The sequence below is a fragment of the Asterias amurensis genome, chromosome 2 (assembly GCF_032118995.1).
Source record: "Asterias amurensis chromosome 2, ASM3211899v1".
Lineage (NCBI taxonomy): Eukaryota > Metazoa > Echinodermata > Asteroidea > Forcipulatida > Asteriidae > Asterias > Asterias amurensis.
The window spans coordinates 23,651,229-23,666,762 of record NC_092649.1 but is presented as its reverse complement, the minus strand read 5'-3'; the positions used below and the strand labels follow the sequence as shown (position 1 = coordinate 23,666,762).

The 15,534-nt window shown below is 39.9% G+C and overlaps 1 protein-coding gene across 7 annotated transcripts; it reads left to right on the top strand.

The window, feature by feature from the left end:
- The first annotated feature begins 2,804 nt into the window (after positions 1-2,804).
- On the top strand, positions 2,805-13,853 carry LOC139953957 (uncharacterized). Of its 7 annotated transcripts, XM_071953572.1 has the most exons (14): positions 2,805-2,907; positions 8,305-8,787; positions 9,259-9,324; positions 9,416-9,481; positions 9,573-9,635; positions 9,727-9,792; positions 9,883-9,948; positions 10,039-10,104; positions 10,196-10,261; positions 10,352-10,417; positions 10,509-10,574; positions 10,909-11,045; positions 11,154-11,415; positions 11,881-13,853. In XM_071953572.1, the coding sequence occupies exons 2-14, from the start codon at positions 8,343-8,345 to the stop codon at positions 12,132-12,134; spliced, it is 1,689 nt and encodes a 562-aa protein (XP_071809673.1). In that variant the 5' UTR covers positions 2,805-2,907; positions 8,305-8,342; the 3' UTR covers positions 12,135-13,853. The 7 variants fall into 7 exon arrangements, with proteins under 7 accessions (XP_071809673.1, XP_071809682.1, XP_071809690.1 ...); XM_071953581.1 differs by lacking the exon at positions 9,573-9,635; XM_071953589.1 differs by lacking the exon at positions 10,352-10,417.
- The last annotated feature ends 1,681 nt before the right edge of the window (positions 13,854-15,534 follow it).

Below are 15,534 nucleotides of genomic sequence, written 5' to 3'. Positions count from 1 at the left end.
GGAAATTAAAAAGTTTATCACATGCGTATTACTCGGGTGGGGTTCGAACGACTCTTGCAATTCTAGAGCAGTGTCTTACCAATGAGGCAGTTCGAACCCTATCTTTTGGCAAACCCGCTGTTTCAGTATTCTTTCTTTGCAAGAAAAACCAGGTTGAGTTCGCAAAGTTTGCACAAGTTCATAAGTTCAGGATCATAAGTTCTTGTTTGTGCGAATTGACAATAACAACCACATGAAATGCGTAAACAGACAGTGCCGAAATTTACTAGCACAATACGTATAGGTTATTGACTCTGCAATATACATACCAGGACAACACACTTAATTGTCCTTGAATGGGTAGCTTACTCAATTGGTTACTGTCCTGATTATCCAGAAAACTCAAAAAGGAGTTGTTCATCGACAATCGCCGTCGCCGTTGCCTTCGTCAGAACTTTGTTTGAGCGTGTTGTCTGTAAGCCATGATCAAAAGCTCCTCCACACACGACGACAGCCTAAAGATAGCACACGCTGCGCCCCCTGTTTAGCTCGTCCTATCTCGAGATAAGACTGTTAAGTCTTAACTCTTTGTGAAATCACCCCTGGAACCTTAGTAGGCCTTACAAACAAATGTAAACCTGCACATCATCTGCAATCAGTGTGAAAGATTAACCCACGAGGTAGAACTACACCCGCAACATGTTGAATTTATTTGGTGCAAAATCTAGGGCCAATGATTGACCCTTGCGGAACCCTATAATTTATCAACAAGTTTACCCCTCAAAGAAACTATCAAACATTTCTAAGTTTTTGTGGATGGCCCAATTTATATATATCAATGATTATGGCTCCACTAGGTCGTTACACTTGGGAGAATTGTGGCTTCAAGGCCGTGGCCACTGTTGGTAATTACTCAAAATAATTGTTAGCATAAAAACTTACTTGGTAACACGCAATGGCAATCTGTTGTAGTATAAAACGTAAACGGTTACCTCTGAAGTAACGTAGTTTTCGAGAACAAAAGTAATCTTCCACGAATTTGATTTTGAGATCTCAAAATAAGATTTTAAGTCCCGAAATCAAGCTTCTGAAAGAACGGGACTTCGTGTGACAAGGTGTTTTTTCTTTCATTATTACCTCGCAACTTCGACGACCAAGTTCAAATTTTTACAGGTTCGTTTATTTGTGCATACTGAGGGACACCAGGAGAGAAGACTGGTCTTAGACAATTACCAAACATGTCCAGTGTCTTTAAATGTACTGGACATGTTTGGTAATTACTTAAAACATGAAAACAAACTTAACTGAGGTAAGTCCACTTTAAAAGTCCCTGTCATCATACACCTTGACGTTTTAGTCAGCGTATGCTGACGTATGCAAATTTTGGCGAATACGCTGGCGTACGTCGAATAAGTTATGGGTAAGTTTTGTGTAAGTTAAAGGCAGTGGACACTATTGGTAATTACTCAAAATAATTATTAGCATAAAATCTTTCTTGGTGACGAGTAATGGGGAGAGGTTGATAGTATAAAACATTGGGAGAAACGGCTCCCTCTAAAGTGCCATAGTTTTTGAAAAAGAAGTAATTTTCCACGAATTTGATTTCAAGACCTCAGGTTTAGAACTTGAGGTCTCGAAATCAACCATCTAAACGCACACAACTTCGTGTGACAAGGGTGTTTTTTTCTTTGATTACTATCTCGTTAGGTGACTGATTGAGCTCAAATCTTCACAGGTTTGTTATTTTAAGCATATGTTGAAATACACCCTTTTGTGTCCGATCTGCACTGCATCAACAATCAAGCACCCTTGGCCTTACGTCCTCACTTAAGGATTCTGCCGAGTATCAACATAAACACCAACTGTGAAGGCTAGTCTTACAAAATAGTGTCCACTGCCTTTAAGAAGAGCATGCTGTAACACGCTGATATACGTTGTGTCAGCCAAGATAGTCGAGAAATTTTGTGCATGCACAAAAATTCTCGACGTATGCTAGCGTGTGGCTCATAAGTTCTGCATAAGTTGTAGGTAAGTTATACGTTCGTTGACACACGTTCACACACGTTACTTGAAAGTTAATCATACGTCGACATACGTCGAGATAATGTCAAACAAGCGTACTCAAAACTTATTTCTAACTTATGGGTAACGTGCTTTGAACCTATGTCGAACGTATTTGACGTGTTCCAGACGACCACGGAACTTACTGAACGTGTTTCTTACTAACAGCTACCGTATAACGGCGTATTGGAAGCGTTAATGGGAATCAGTATATAAAATTTGGGTTCGCAGGAGGATTACTACGATGTCAAGTGTAGTTATTATTTCAATCGTCGAGAAGCACACCTCTGTAGGCTACTACATGTGATCGTCGGAAATACGCTGCCGAGCGCTATCAGTAGTAGACTATCGTAGAACATAAGTTGTGAACGCCGTCAACACGCCAAACATTCGTTAAGGAAACGTTCCATGTAAGTTGTTAATACGGCATGCAAACGTCCACAGCTCGTTATGAATACGCTTTTTATACGCTCAACATTGAAAAATCGATCGATAGTTCAGTCGGCAAGCGCTGACTAAAACGTCAAGGCGTGACAGGCCTCCAGCTAAGTTGTTCAATCTAAATACTCTGGTTGTCGCAAAGAGTTGAGCTCAGAGCCAAAGTAATATAAACATGTTGGCCAAGTTTACGGTTGTCTTTCTGGGCCAATGCCATCGTACACTTTAGAGATAACCATGTGACAACGTGGCGGAAATGTATGTGACATATGTAATTGATTCATTTATAGTGTGTGGTTTATAAGGAGAGCGCGTTAGGGCGATTTTGCAGAGCTCGGAGGGATCGGTTAGAAACAGTCAATCACACACGGTTTAGAAAGTGCTGTAATTTCGTGGAGCAGGACAGATGTTGGAGTTGAAGTTAAAATCGTAAGTTAAAGTTTACTGAGCGCGTTGTCTAGTATTTAGATTATTCTTGCTCGTGATGGGCTAGGTCTTTACGACATTCCACTTTGCATGAATTCACGAATAGATCTAAATGTACAATTTTTAATTGGATTGTGTGACACGATAGTTAGATAGTGTGTCGCCGGTTGCAAAAGCGTTGGTTTGTGACAAGGGCGAGAAAACCAGCTAGATAGTGGAATAATTCCTGGCAAAGACACACCTATTGAATGTCACACCTATAGATCGGACACGCAATTAGAAATCGGCACTGGCGTAAGATTCGCTTTGAGAGAGTTCGTGTGAAGTCCATTTTATATTTTCTGCGTGTGTGAGCTCTGCTCTCTTACAGTTTTAATTGGGAAAATCACTCTTTAATCGGTTGAAACTAGTGACAACTACAGATTATGCTGTCCCTGGTTTCAATCGATGAGAGAATGACATCATAAATAATTCGCATTGAATTAATCACAAGAATTGCCTTGCCCACATCTGTCCTGCGAATCATTCGCAGCGAAAACGGAGCTGTGACGTCAACACGAATCGTATTTGCAGGATGAACCAAGCTTACGGGAAGCGCGTCTTATACGGCGCAAAGATGCGCCGTGGTATGGGAGCAAGCGAAATGTAAGCATTGTGGAAGTGGGCTTGAGCAGCCGTCGATTTCACCAAACTCGTCCTAACTTAGGATTAATCTTAGAACTTAGGACGAGTTCAGTTCCATATGTGAAGACGTTGGGATGCATTGAACGTTGGGACGTAAAGCCGTTGGTCTCGTGTGTTGTGCGACACTTCGGCCCGGTGTTCCTGGCTTGATTGGCAGCATATATTGCGTCACAACACCTTGTAAACCATTATGGTGTTATGTAAAAGGAGTAGATCTCATAATTCCAACTAACCTTGAAAAAAATACTGTATTTAAGCGCTTTAAAATGCCTTTCGAATGTATAAAGCGCTATATAAATACAGACTATTATAACGTTGTGGCATATCACGACAGCCGGTGCCGTGTCAAGTAGGACCAGGGGGCCTCACAACGGGGCATGTGCTCCCCAGCTCCCCGGATAGCCGTGAGCTTGGGAGTTTGTGAGAGGAATGGGGAGCCAGACCACCAAGTATACATGTTTGTTATTGCGGGTTTGCGAAATCAACCATCTAAACGCACACAACTTTGTGTGACAAGGGTGTTTTTTCTTTCATTATTATCTCGCAACTTCGATGACCGATTGAGCTCAAATTTTCACAGGTTTGTAATTTTATGCATATGTTGAGATACACCAACTGTGGAGGCTAGTCTTTGACAATTACCAATAGTGTCCACTGCCTTTAAGACTCATAAACTAGTTGTTCAATCTCACTACATGTAAGTCATTGTTAAATATGAAGAAGTCTGTAGTGGAATTGCCACCTCACATTGACACAGAGACCTTTGTGAATGATTTAGGTTCTTAGTTTGATCAGAAAATTATGAAAATCTGTGACGGAATTCAGCACACTTTTTTGTTAGTTTAAATCTTTAGCAGAAACAGATGTTAAAAACTTGGTAATGATGTCAAATAAGAAAACTTGCGGTTCTGATCCAATGCCCGCCAAGTTTGTTGTTGATATTTTCACGATAATAAAAGGCTAATCTTTAGTGCTCAAAGGGTTTATAAGTGAAAGAAATTAATAATCCGGTATGCAGTTCTTGAAATATGGTCCCACTTCCGGTACATCCGGAAATAGATGTCAACTTGGGTTTACAATAGGCCTAACTTTGGTATAACCTGCAATGCTCAAAAGGTTTATACAGGGTGTCTAAAAAAAAAGGTAATCCTACTTTAAAGGGTTTTTATGGCCAGACTATTATGTTTACCAGCAGAAAGCATGGCATCATCTTAAAGCTGAAGAAACCTTGTGCTTTCCAATGATACATTTGGTTACATTCAAGGGTCATGCATCAGCGAGCACCATTGTCTTGAAGTTGTGGTGCATAAATGCAGTTGGTTCACTTTTGAACCCATGTCATTTTGGCCTTCAGACAGAGTGTAAACCTCGGGTTGTCACAAATGGTTCTGCTAATAACAGCAGAGTGGTCAGGAAAAGGTATGAAACCAGAAGTTTGCTGGGATCTCTCTCACACCGCTCAAGAAGCCACTCACAGAAAGTATGTCTTCTTGCAAAATCAGGAAGCAGAAGTTCATGACGGATGTGAAGATGTGGAACAGATGGAAGTGAAGGTCCAGATGAGTGATCCGATTAAAAGTGGTGCGGTTCAGTCCAACACCATTCCGTCTTGCACTTGTCTCCCGTGGGTGGTCAATCAGTTGCTGTCGTAGGATAGCGATGTTTTCCTGAGATCTCGCTGTCCTTGGCCTTCCTAAACTTCCTTTGTTGCGATTGAGGCTGGTTCCTGATGTGCTTCACACTTTCTCACATTGGCCCAGATTGTTTCTTTGCTGGTGGTTATCGATCTGGGAATGCTTCTCCAAATGCATCCTGTGTAGCCTGCAAAAAGTTCTGGTTTCATACCATTTCTTGACCACAAACATTCTCTGTTCTGCCGTTAGCTGAACCATTGTGACAACCTGAGGTTTACACACTGTCTGAAGGCCAGAATGACAAGGGTTTAAAAGTGAACCAACTGCATTTTTGCACCACATTTTCAAGACAATGGTGCTCGCTGATGCATGACCCTGGAATGTAACCAAATGTATCATTGGAAAGCACAAAGTTTCAGCTTTAAGATGATGCCATACTTTCTGCTGGTAAACATAATAGTCTGGCCATAAAAACCCTTTAAAGTAGGATTACCTTTTTTTTTAGACACCCTGTACATATTGAGGTATGGTCCCACTTCGGTTGACCCGGAAAGGTCAACTTGAGGTCGCTGTAAGCTAAGGTTTATCTGAATTACTCCAGGAGTCTATACAGAAAAGAATTTGGAAATCTGGTTTGATGACCCGGAAATAATGTTCAAAATGGCGTCACGGTAACCCTTGCTTGACATGTACGGTCAAAACGTTTCAAAACTAAAAGAAATGGCAAATCGAATGTTTATTGATTGAGATATAATTCCACTACCGGTTGACCCGAAAGTAAAGGTCGACAAGGGGCCATAGTAACCCTATGCTAATATACAATGCTCAAAGGTTTTCCGAAAAGAAATTGATAATTGTATATAGGCATAGTTGTTGAGAATTATTCCACTTCGAACCGGAAGTAAAGGTCAATAATTTCGAGTACGGTAACCAAAGTTTAATCTTAGATAAAAAAAATCAATGTGTGGTGAAGAGGTTTGTGGTTTAATCCCAACGAGGCCTGGTTCTTGATAATTTACCGAGACGAAGTCGAGGTAAATTATAAAGAACCAGGCCTCGGCGGGTTTAAACCACTAGTTGAAAACCGATTCAACACCAATTGATTCCCATTCATAAATACCTTTTCGGTCAAAAACATCATAACTTTTTGATCAAAGAGTAAAATAAATGCAAAAATTATAATTGTTGAATTATTTTTTTTAAACACAGCACCCCTCCAGCTATGAAATGGTAGAGCCCTCCGCTGCCCTCGCGTAAACAACTCCTTATAAGGGAATGCTGTGCGCGTCGCGCGTTTCGCGTGATGTGGCACAGCTGTTTCAGCCGTTGCTCTCGACCAATAGGAATGAAGAAACTGTCGTATAAGAACAGGTGCAAGGTCGCGTGTCACGCTCATGAAGTAACACTTTTTACCGGTCATTAACGAAAGGTTTATGCACACCCACGTGACGCGCTCTCCACCAATAGGAGTAGAGAAACTTTCTGGGGTATTTATGAATGCCATTTTGAATTAAGTAGGCCTTTAGGCCTAGATTTTAAAATTCAAATTTGTGGTTCAGAAATGTTTTTTTTTTTTTTTTTTTTTTTTTTTTAGGGGGGGGGATCAATAAATTTTGTCTTCCGGTATTTTCCGGAAGTCAAGGTCCAAAAGACGACAACATTACAAAACAAGTCAGCTGTTAACTTATGCACTAAGGTCTATATGGACGAATTTCATGTCGTTCTTCAACAACACTATACTACTAGGCCTACATACTATGGTACTACTTTGCATTGAAGGTATAAATGTTGATAGTATAAATTTACAAATTTGTGTAAAATGTTGTGCCTTGAAGGGGTAGTTTACAAAACTTCCACTGTGAAATTTACGGCACTTTAAAGACATGCTTGAATCCACCAACATGTCATAGTTTGTTAGTACACCTACTCATAGTGGTCACGTTCTATAGCCATTGCGGCCTCGCACTTTGGTAATACACTACATTGACGTCCTGGATCAGGGTCCATTTATGGGGCGGAAAATTCTCAAAGCTTCATAACTCAAATTTTACCTGCAACAAGCCACTATATATTTCACAAAAATGACGGATTTGTGAAGAATATATGAGGACCAAAACCCACCGCAGAAAAATGTATGCCACCATAGAATTTGAATCTGTTGAAATTAGTGGCTTGTTGCAGGTAAGACTATAAAGCTTTGAAAATTTCCCGCCCTTTAGAAACGGGCCTTAATAGTTAAAAGGACTCTGTATCTGTGTACAGAGAAAGAGTCCTACATAGGGCTAGTCACATTCTAGACCTTGTAATCGCTCGCCCATCCGATAACCTTGTAGACTCGGTAAATGTTGGAAATTTTATAACGGCCCTATGCATGCACGCAGCCATACACTGTTCACTAAACTTAAATAAACCCCTGTCGACTAGTAAACAATTCGCAAATATGCTTGCCTTGACCATGATGCTTTTGCAGATGATATTTGCAAGTCTGATCTGATAATCAATCCTTCGGATAACTTGGATACCCTCATTGATCAGTATGACTGTATACTTAAATCTCTTCTTAACCATCATGCTCCGTTAAAAACTCGCTATGTCACCATCAGACCATCAAACAAACACTTCCAACGGCGTTCGTGCTTTTTCTGTATCCACAGCCACACTCTGGAACTCTCTTCCTTGACATATCCGAGCAACAACGTCTCTGGACATTTTCAAAACACTGCTAAAAACCCACCTATTCAAAATTTCTTATGATCGACTCTCTGTCTGTTTTTAACCATTTATTTATGCCAACACGTTTATGTAATTCAACATTTTTTATTCAACCTCTTATTTCTTTACAAGCTACGTAATTTGTATTCTTTTTTATTACTCTCTCTGTTTTGTTGTTTGTTTTTATGCGCCTCGGAATAAGTTTAGTCTTAATATTATTATAATAATTTATTATTATATCTTAGACAGTTTATTTTTTTTTTTTACACACAAACGGGAAGTTTGTAACAAAAAGACTTGAATTATTACCATACACCGGGAAGCTATATTTATATATAATTGTCTGTTCCTCTATTGGTTTTAATCCTAGAGGAAATAGCAGTACTAATCTGTTAACTCTTGAGCAGCATGGGGCCGTTTGTCTTCATTGTGTTTATCATGATTGTGAAGTCTGTAGAGGGCGATGGCCAATCACCTACGTTCAGTGAAAACAATGTGTGCCAGCAACAAGTGATCACCATCAACCCACTAGTATGTTCACACAGCTCTCCTCCATTGAACTCAGAGATAGGCTGCAATTCTTCCACCATTCAACACATCATTGCAACTGAACAAATGGTAACAAAGCGACAGCTTGAGGAACTGCAGATCGCAGTATCGACCAACCAAGAAATGGTATCTTCGGCTCTAAGAAACGCAACACACCAGTTTAAAGACACAACACTTCAAGTGGAAGAGTTGCTAGTATCATTGTCTGGTTTTCAAGAAAATGTTACTTCTGAGGTACTGGGTATAAGACGACAGCTGGAGCAGCTGCAAGTCCTAGCATCTGCGTTGATGGAATTCCTTCATGGTAAACTTATCCTTCGGTTAAAAGAAACCTTCCTTATTTTGCCGTGAAGAGCTAAGATTTCTAAAGTATAGACAGTTCTTGGAATAAATGTTCAAAAATATCAGTCTATAAGGGGTCAACTCCCATCTTTCCACAAGCGTAAAAGGCATACACATTTTCACTAGCCCAATGGAGCTATGTTTTTATATGTCGAATAGGTAGAATATATAAAACCTAAGCGTACTGCAGGCCACCCCCCCCCCCCCCCCCCACCCAGCGTACGGTTTATATAATCGCTTGTGAAAATGTATATTATTTTGAACGGCCCCCAAACGACCAACACGGCTAAATACTATTTCAGTTGTCAGGCCTTCCCTTCAACTCCTCGACAACGGAAACAGGTAAGGGGCTTTATCGAATGCAATACTAGTGTCTGTTTTACTTTCTAAATCCATATTGACACGATGTCCTCTTTCCTGATTTTCATTAAAGATTCATCCACCATGAACCAGGCTAGTACAACTGATGCAACGGAGAGAACCACAACAATGGAAACAGGTAAGGGGCTTTATCGAATGCAATACAGGTGTCTGTTTTACTTCCTAAATCCATATTGACATGATGTCCTCTTTCCTGATTTACATTAAAGATTCATCCACCATGAACCAGGCTAGTACAACTGATGCAACGGAGAGAACCACAACAATGGAAACAGGTAAGGGGTTTTATCGAATGCAATACTAGTGTCTGTTTTACGTCCTATATCCATATTGACATGATGTCATCTTTCCTGTTTTACATTAAAGATTCCTCCATCAACCAGGCTAGTACAACTGATGCAACGGAGAGAACCACAACAATGGAAACAGGTAAGGGGCTTTATCGTATGCAATACAGGTGTCTGTTTTACTTTCTAAATCCATATTGACATGATGTCATCTTTCCTGATTTACATTAAAGATTCCTCCATCATGAACCAGGCTAGTACAACTGATGCAACGGAGAGAACCACAACAACGGAAACAGGTAAGGGCTTTATCGAATGCAATACAGGTGTCCGTTTTACTTTCTAAATCCATATTGACATGATGTCCTCTTTCCTGATTTACATTAAAGATTCCTCCATCATGAACCAGGCTAGTACAACTGATGCAACGGAGAGAACCACAATAACGGAAACAGGTAAGGGGCTTTATCGAATGCAATACAGGTGTCCGTTTTTCTTTATAAATCCATATTGACATGATGTCCTCTTTCCTGTTTACATTAAAGATCCTTCCACCATGAACCAGGCTAGTACAACTGATGCAACGGAGAGAACCACAACAACGGAAACAGGTAAGGGGCTTTATCGTATGCAATACAGGTGTCTGTTTTACTTTCTAAATCCACATTGACACGATGTCCTCTTTCCTGATTTTCATTAAAGATTCATCCACCATGAACCAGGCTAGTACAACTGATGCAACGGAGAGAACCACAACAATGGAAACAGGTAAGGGGCTTTATCGAATGCAATACAGGTGTCCGTTTTACTTTCTAAATCCATATTGACATGATGTCCTCTTTCCTGTTTACATTAAAGATTCATCCACCATGAACCAGACTAGTACAACTGATGCAACGGAGAGAACCACAACAATGGAAACAGGTAAGGGGCTTTATCGAATGCAATACTAGTGTCTGTTTTACTTTCTAAATCCATATTGACACGATGTCCTCTTTCCTGATTTTCATTAAAGATTCATCCACTATGAACCAGGCTAGTACAACTGATGCAACGGAGAGAACCACGACAACGGAAACAGGTAAGGGGCTTTATCGAATGCAATACGGGTGTCTAGTAGCTTGAGGTGGAGAATGATGGTTAATGTCAATCCTAAAGTCGTGGGTTCCTATCCTGCAATTGTTAGTTATTTAAGGGCAACGGTAGATGGACATGTTGATTAATTGTGAACAACCCCTATAAGCTCAGTACAATTGTTTTTAGAAGTTGGGTCATATCTTCATCCCCGTGTATTTGAAGGCGAAGTTCTCGTGCAGTGGTCTGTTGTATAATTTTCTTGCAAAGCATTGTGAGAAAATCAGTCATATTGCGGATACCGAGTAGAAATCAACATTTTGGTTGTTGCACTTGTACAGTTGCCCCTCCGAAGGATTGTTCTGACATTCTTGTGAGTGGTGTATCGACCAGTGGCGTGTACACGGTTCATCCTCTAGACTCCGGTGAGGCTTTCCAGGTATACTGTGATATGGAGACAGACGGTGGTGGATGGACTGTAAGTTAGCACGCTAATGAATGACCCGATTTGTGATTTGTATCGAAGCAATTTTATCAAAGTGAGGAAGACTACGGTATAAAAATTTTTTTTTTTTTTTTTTGAAAGGTTTTCCAGCGGCGTAAGGACGGCAGTGTTGATTTCTATTTGGACTTTGCTAGCTACAGCCGGGGCTTTGGGAATCTAGAGGGAGAATTTTGGCTCGGTAACGACAACTTGCACCGTCTGACCGCTCAGGGCGAGTATGAACTCCGCGTAGATCTCTCAGACTTCGAGAGTGAATCCAGGGTTGCAACGTATGACTCATTTAGCATCGCTGATGTGAGTGGCAAATACAGGCTGGCTGTAGGAAGCTACTCTGGAACCGCAGGTAATAAATCAGTAACATTCCTGCTAGTTTATTATAAGGAAATGAACCTATTTCTTAAGGTTAATGCGTGTGTATTACTTACGAATTATTATTCCTGCATGGACATATTCAGCTCCTGGATTTTCGGTGATATCTGATAATAATGTACCACCTTTTGAAATGGAAGTTTCAAATGTTAGTTTTATTGTATTATTTTTGGTTTTTACCCATACAGGTTTATTGTATTAATATAATTTCAACAATCAAATGTGTAACAAAAAGTATATGTTCCCTTAAACCGAAAGATCACTCATTAAACCATACAGGTTTCAAAAATGTTGCCTATATTTTATTAATATTAAAATTGTAATTATTGAATTTTTGACAAATCGAAATGAAGTACAACCAATTATAAAATAAGTGTAATGAACAACAAAACAGAAAACGTAATTTTTGTCCTAAAACTACAACATCATCTTTGTTCAGGTGACTCACTGATGTACCAGAATAACCAGCAGTTCTCAACCCACGACCAAGATAACGATGTAGACAGCAGCAGGAATTGTGCCCAGATATTCCGCGGTGCCTGGTGGTACAGACAATGCTACTATTCTAATCTTAACGGGGAGTATCTCCGTGAGACGGGGTCTAATGCTCGAGGAGTTGTTTGGTATCACTGGAGGGGGTGGTATTACTCACTTAAAACCTCCGAGATGAAAATACGACAAATCCCACAATAAGAACACCATACCACTCACAGTGATGCCGCTCACTAAATTAAAGTCATATCGGTACCGTACTGGAAAGGGTCGAAGACAAATAAATAGCACACGCTCACAAGTACAACTGCACAAGAGATAGTTTAAAGCCAGTGGACACTATTGGTAATTGTCAAAGACTAGCCTTCACAGCTGGTGTATCTCAACATATGCATAAAATAACAAACATGTCAAGATTTGAGCTCAATTGGTCATCGAACTTGCGAGATAATAATGAAAGAAAAAACACCCTTGTCACACGAAGGTGTGTGCGTTTAGATGGTTGATTTCGAGACCTCCCAAATTTGAGGTCTCGAAATCAAATTCGTGGAAAACTACTTCTTTCTCGAAAACTATGTCACTTCAGAGGGAGCCGTTTCTCACAATGTTTTATACCATTAACCTCTCCCCATTACTCGTCACCAAGAAAGGATTTATGCTAATAATTATTTTTGAGTAATTACCAATAGTGTCAACTGCCTTTAAAGGTCATTTGTGGAAACAAAGGAAAATCACCCTGTTTTAACCGTAACAATAAATCATTTACCAAGGGAATAAAAGGGTAGCGACTCGTTCTTTTACGGCCGTTTAGAACTGGCAGGGTTTTGCCGTGTGATAAAGGCCCTCGTCTTCGGCTCGGGCCTTTATCACACGGCAACGACCCTGCAAGGTTTTAAACGGCCGTGAAAGAACGAGTCTTTACTCTTTTATTCCAACTCATAAATGCCTTTTTGGTTAAAAAAGCGTAATAAAGTAAGAAACCCTGTAAAACTCTGTTTCCGAAGTGCTTGAGCTCTGTATTCCGTGTGTTGCATTGTTATGACTGAGACGCCTCTATTTCCGACAGTTTCCGGCTCTGTTCGTGCGCATGCGCGTATAGTCTTGGTGCAACACGTTCTTGTTTTCCTTTCACACACAGCGCGGCCAACTCACCGACCTGCACCGCATCGCCCGTACGAGAAACGTCTTGCACCAAGATTAGCGCGGAGTATCCGCTCACAACCGGTAATAAACACTGGTCATTATCAAAGGTTTGAATACCCCACGTGACGCGCTCTCCACCAATAGGAATAGCGAAACTTTCTGAGGTATTTATGAATACTAATTTAAACAATAATAATAAGCTTGTATATACACACAAACTTTAGTATCAGCCTTACAACCTGGTATTCAAATACAAAGGTTGTAAACACTAAACTATAACTGTAGACTAGAAACCATAGGCCTTCAATTGTTAACTTACCAGGTACAACAGGTTCTCATGGTGGTTGGGAAGTTTTGCATAATTAATTAAAGAATTGTGTAATTCTAACTTTCACAGGCACTAAAAGGTATCGGTATTTTTCGTTCTGTGTAAGTGTCTAGTAATTCACTCTAAAGAAGTTTTAATTTTTTTTATCATTGATGCATAATGGAAAACAATTTTCATGTCTTTTTACGTGTTGTTTATAAAAAGTTTAATTGAAATTAAAAGATAAGCCTTTTTTGGCGAAAACTTACTATAAATATTAAACAAAAGAGTATTTCAGTTTCTGTAGCTGGTAAAATAAAAGGCCAGAGTAAAAATATGATGTTTGCAAAACAAAGACTTTGATTGTTCATGAGATGAAATGATGAGAAATCTATCAAATTTAAAAATTAAAAGCCAATACCAAACAGATAAAATTGCAGGAAGAGATAAACCTTATAAGGGCCTTCAACGTTTGACATTCAATCGATGCGTTTAGATCAGAAAGCTCTGCATTGATCCTTAAAAAAACAAAATAGTTCAAGAATTAAAATGACCACGACCATTTTGATAATTAAGAATAAGCACAACATTTGTTAACCTCAACATCTATCAAAGGTTCCTTTTCTCCTTTTTAAAATTTAAACATAAAATAAAAATATGTCCCTTTAAAGGCACTGGGGTGGATTTCACAAAGGTAGTCCTAACTTAGGACTAGTCCTAGGCAATGCTAAGAGATAGGACCAGTCCTAAGTTAGGATGAGTTACTGGTCCTAACTTGGGACTGGTCCTATCTCTTAGCATTGCCCAGGACTAGTCCTAAATTAGGACTACCTTTGTGAAATCCACCCCTGGACACCTTTGGTATTATTGTTAAAGACCGGCTTGAACGAAAATGTCAAGTCGTGGTATTAATTTTACCATGTACATGTACGCTGTAAATGTTTAATTGCTATAATTCATGTTGTTTGAGTATACATAAATTAGTTTTTGTAAATACAACCGCTGGTTAATTCTTTTGGACATTAGCCGCACGTAGCACTTAGGATAGATGCAACGTCCTTGTCTTGGGATAGACGCACTTATCCTGAATCTTGGGATAGGTGCAACTTCCTTTTCTTAGGATAGATGCACTTATCCCGAGCCTTAAGATAGATGCAAGTTCATTGTATTGGGATAGACGCACTTATCCTGAATCTTGGAATAAGTGCAACTTCCTTTTCTTGGGATAGATGCACTTATCCCGAGCCTTAAGATAGATGCAAATTCCTTGTATTGGGATAGAGGCACTTATCCTGAATCTTGGAATAAGTGCAACTTCCTTGTCTTGGGATAGATGCACTTATCCCGAGCCTTAAGATAGATGCAAATTCCTTGTATTGGGATAGAGGCACTTATCCTGAATCTTGGAACAGGTGCAACTTCCTTGTCTTGGGATAGACGCACTTATCCTGAGCCTTGGGATAGGTGCAACTTCCTTGTCTTGGGATAGATGCACTTATCCCGAGCCTTAAGATAGATGCAAATTCCTTGTATTGGGATAGACGCACTTACCCTGAATCTTGGAACAGGTGCAACTTCCTTGTCTTGGGATAGATGCACTTATCCCGAGCCTTAAAGGAACACGTTGCCTTGGATCGGACGAGTTGGTCAAAACGAAAGCGTTTGTAACCGTTTTTTATAAAATGCATATTGTTGGAAAGATGTTTTAAAAGTAGAATACAATGATCCACACAAGTTTGCCTTGAAATTGCGTGGTTTTCCTGTTACTGTGCGAACTAACATGGTCGGCCATTTATGGGAGTCAAAATTTTGACCCCCATAAATGGCCGACGTGTTAGTCGACGAGGTAAAAGGAAAACCATGCAATTTCGAGGCATGTTTGTGTGGATCATTGTATTCTACTTTTACAACATCTTTCTAACCATATGCATTTTATAAAAAACGGTTACAAACGCTTTTCAAAGACCAACTCGACCGATCCAAGGCAACGTGTTCCTTTAAGATAGATGCAAATTCCTTGTATTGGGATAGAGGCACTTATCCTGAATCTTGAAATAGGTGCAACTTCCTTGTCTTGGGATAGATGCACTTATCCCGAGCCCTAGGATAAATGCAATAGGGTATGTTCAGACAGCGTACTAACTTAGACCC

Bases quoted from the DNA above. Each gene is read 5' to 3' on its own strand.
- LOC139953957 (XM_071953572.1), top strand. From the start codon at position 8,343: ATGGGGCCGTTTGTCTTCATTGTGTTTATCATGATTGTGAAGTCTGTA. The intron at 10,105-10,195 runs GTAAGGGGCTTT...TTTTCATTAAAG, and splicing joins AACCACAACAACGGAAACAG to ATTCATCCACCATGAACCAG. The intron at 10,262-10,351 runs GTAAGGGGCTTT...TTTACATTAAAG, and splicing joins AACCACAACAATGGAAACAG to ATTCATCCACCATGAACCAG.